The sequence below is a fragment of the Gavialis gangeticus genome, unplaced genomic scaffold (assembly GCF_001723915.1).
Source record: "Gavialis gangeticus isolate Ggan-Ray unplaced genomic scaffold, GavGan_comp1, whole genome shotgun sequence".
Lineage (NCBI taxonomy): Eukaryota > Metazoa > Chordata > Crocodylia > Gavialidae > Gavialis > Gavialis gangeticus.
In genome coordinates, this window is record NW_017729028.1 from 761,332 (window position 1) to 765,044 (window position 3,713).

Consider the following 3,713-nt stretch of genomic DNA (forward strand, 5'->3'; position numbering starts at 1 on the left):
TTTCCTCTGTTTGAATCCACAATCAGGATGCTGGGCATGACAACAGAAGAGTTACTGATCAGTCCTTGCATGTAAATTGAATTTATGGACCTGTCTGTCCAGCCCAAGAACTAATGAGATGAATTTAACAGAAGGTCTTTTGTTTCCCCTCCATGTACTGCTGGTTGCTCTTTTATTGTCTTTTGGCCAAAGGACAGTATAAGTAAAATGAATGTTTAAACTGATAATGAATTTGAAAGTCTTCTGCTGTAGCAGACCCTTAATTAAAGAAAAAAGCTAACCAAGGGCAGTTATGTACAATATGCCTCAAACACAAACAGTGAAAAACCCTGAGAATCTCAGTAAAAAACTTGAGAAGACTAATTAAGGTAAATAATCTTGGTCAAAGAAAACCAAAAGCAGGCATTCTTTGAATAAGAATAATGTGGTGTTTCACAACTACATTAGAAGATGTTAGAAAAATACAGTATTTATTATATGGTCATAGGTCTCTCTTTCCATCAGAGTGTACCAAAGATAAAAGTACCTTAATCTGAGTCAGAGCTATAATTTGATTGTCAGGCATAATGAGGATGTGTTGAAATGAAGAATTACTCTCTCAGTGTGGTTAAGGTTAATGTCAAGAAGATTCAGGTTTTACTGTTCCCAGACTGCCAAACTGTGGTCAGAAGCACTTGCATTCACTTGCACAGAACAGGGCACTCCATAAACAGGAAGCAGCCTGTGGTTACCTCTTGGGTGGGGAGCATAGCTGGGTCTATTGGTACAGCCACTAATCAATTTTGCCTATCAGCCAAGCTAACTACCTGTCTATGGCACTGAGCTATAACATCTACAAAAATGGAACTCAAAGTGATATAAATTGCTTTTGGTTCTGGCAGTCTATAGAGCATCTGGGATGGGGTCCAGACTTTACTTCCCCATTGTTTAGTGTGCATATGGGGAGGGGGGTGGGAGGAGGGAATATCCTTTAGGGCGGAAGCTTAAGTGCTTGTTTGCTTTCACTAGGATTTCTTTTCAAATCCATCCAGTTATTATTCAATGTATTGGTTTTAATTTATCTAAACAATTTGATCCTGGTTATTTTAGAGGTGCTTATTCATACTGATTACTGATATCAGCTGAAGTACACTAGCTGTAGATCTCAAGTTAAACAGGAGAAGGTTATTGGCAGAACCATTTTTGGTAAATGTAAAATTATAGATTTTTGTACCTCTTTTGTCTACCAGAGAGAGATCCTGAATACACTGACCACTGCATCATCTTACAAAAACATGTCTGTTTCTGTGGCTTTTTTCTGCACCCACAAAATAAACTACAAGGTGCCAAAAGAAGACAGTGCTTAGTATCATTCACAATATGATATCTGTTTTCTGGGCTTTGTTGAGAGTATATTTTGTAGGTCTGTATAGGATCGTCTGGATAGGGATGCTTCCTCTCACATGCAGTTGGCATTTGAACTCCAATACACCCAATTTTTGCAATTTCATTGCGAGTTCCTTAATAGTTGATGCTTCTCTCAGTACTTGCTGCTCCTAGAATGATGTTATTGCATGGGTTTCACAGCTTTCATTTAAAACAAAAATTTCTAGGCTCATGACTATGGAGAAAAAAAATTAAATATGAACCTTAACATCTCCATCATCTGTAAGCAAATGAAAGGAACCCCAAATCCTTATTTTGAAGATCTAATGATTTATGAAGCCAATCTCATGATTTAGGGGAGGCATATTGAGTGAGTTTTGAATGTATATAACTGGCAGTGCTAATGTGGTCCCCACTCAGGTTCAGACCAATTGCCATATTTTGGGGTCAGGAACTAATTTTACCCCTAGGTCAGATTGGTACGGACTGTGGGGCTTTTTGCCTTCCTGTGCAGCAAGGGACATGGCCCTTTATCCAGGATATCTTCATGGATATTAACCTTTTACAGAAGCAGGATGTTGGTTGCCACGGTCCCCCTGCTTGACCTGTGACAGGTGAGGGTGCTATTTCTTGTGTTGATGGTAGTTTTACTAAGAGTTTAGATTACGGTTTTGTATGGGATAGTTTGGGTAGGGATGCTGCTGCTTCAGGCAGGGGTTGGCCTAGATCAGGGGTGGGCAAAATGCGGACCGGGGGCCAGATGCAGCCCGCCAGGCCATTCTATCTGACTCGCGGGGCCCCTAAAAAATTTAGAAAATTAATATTTATCTGCCCCTGGCTGCCTATCATGTGGCCCTTGACGGCTTCCCAAAACTCAGTAAGCGGCCCTCCACCCAAAATAATTGCCTGTCCCTGGCCTAGATGGATTCTGGCAGCCTCTTCCAGCCCCAGGATTTTAACTGCTGCTGTGTTAACACCCAGTAGGCGCATCTACATGAGATGCTTAATGCGCAGCACTCCAATAACACTGAGCAGTAGCAAGTCACAGCACGGACTGTGCTAATAAGCTACTGAGCAGTATTATTAAGCTGCTGCACAGTAGCGTCTCCATAAAAAGGCATTTGCCAGCACTACTGCGCAGTAACTCTAGTTACTGTTTTTAGTACTGTAGTTACTTAGTACTTCATTAAGCAAGTACTAAATTAAATATGCAGTAACTACTGCACATTAATGAATGCGTAGACACAGCCATTGATGTGGAGGGGCCAGCTGGTTGGCCCTGCCAGACTCAGGTCTGTGCCACTTGTTTGGCCTTTTCAAGGTTTTCTTCACCAGTACTGCAGCCAGAAGCTCTCTCAGACTTAGTAAATGATCTTGGAGAACAAGGTAAGAGGTGGTGATAGGCAACACTAGACACTACACCCCCTCCCAGAGAAACCCCAGCCCTGGGCCCCTTGCAGGGCTGCCAACTCTCATGATTTTTGGTGTTGTTCTTAAAGTCCATGCTTTGGGAATGTGAAAAACTTAACTCTTTTATCTCTCTCTCTCTTAAAGAGAGCGAGCCAGCCAGCCACCGAGAGAAATATCTGCATCTAGATAGGTAAGAAAGATCTAAGTTTTTCACATTCCCAAAGCACAGACTTTTAAGAACAACACCAAAAATCATGAAAGCTGGCAACACTGCCCTTGAGATCTGCTTGAACCACACCTGGTACCCCCGGGGGAGAGGAGGATGCCGTCTGTACTGGGGGCCTCCCTCTACACCTCCCGTATTTAAAAAAAATTAAAAAAGAGAGAAACCACTTCACCACCATTTTAAAAACCGATTTTAGAAAGGAAACCGCTTTTTCATTCAGTTTGGCCCCACTCCGGCCCTGTAGCAAGAGAACCCGTAGGAGGCATCTTCCCCTCAGCCACGTGATTCTCAACTCGGACCGTACGCGGAAGCTTGAAGCAGCACTACGCATGCGTCTCAAGGCGCGGCCCAGACGGTGCCACGGAACCAGGAAGAGGTTGATACGAGAGGCTTACGAGCGGGAGGTCTGTACTGCGTCTGCGCCGCGGGAGCCGCGCCTGCGCAGTGTGCGAGGCCGGACGCGCGGGGGTGGGGGGAGGGGCAGGCGGCGGGACGGATACAGGGGGGCGGGACAGTGCCTTCCTTATGCTGCGGCGGCTGCTTGCGGCGGTCCTCCGTCCTTGTCTCGTCCCCAGAGGCGGCGGCGGGATGTTCTACGCGGTGCGCACGGGCCGACGCACGGGCGTCTATGGCACGTGGTGAGTCAGGCCCTAGAGCGCCGCCCCTGCCCCTGCCCCTGCCCCTTCCTTCTCCTCCTCCTTCCCCTCCCCCT

The 3,713-nt window shown here is 45.4% G+C and overlaps 1 protein-coding gene across 1 annotated transcript in view; it reads left to right on the forward strand.

Moving 5' to 3' along the window:
• The first annotated feature begins 3,488 nt into the window (after window positions 1-3,488).
• Window positions 3,489-3,713, forward strand: part of RNASEH1 (ribonuclease H1) — a 17,547-nt gene continuing 17,322 nt past the window's right edge. The window contains exon 1 of the mRNA XM_019520707.1: window positions 3,489-3,639. Within this exon, the coding sequence (XP_019376252.1) occupies window positions 3,527-3,639 (113 nt within the window). The 5' untranslated portion in view covers window positions 3,489-3,526. The remainder of the gene's footprint in view (window positions 3,640-3,713) is intronic.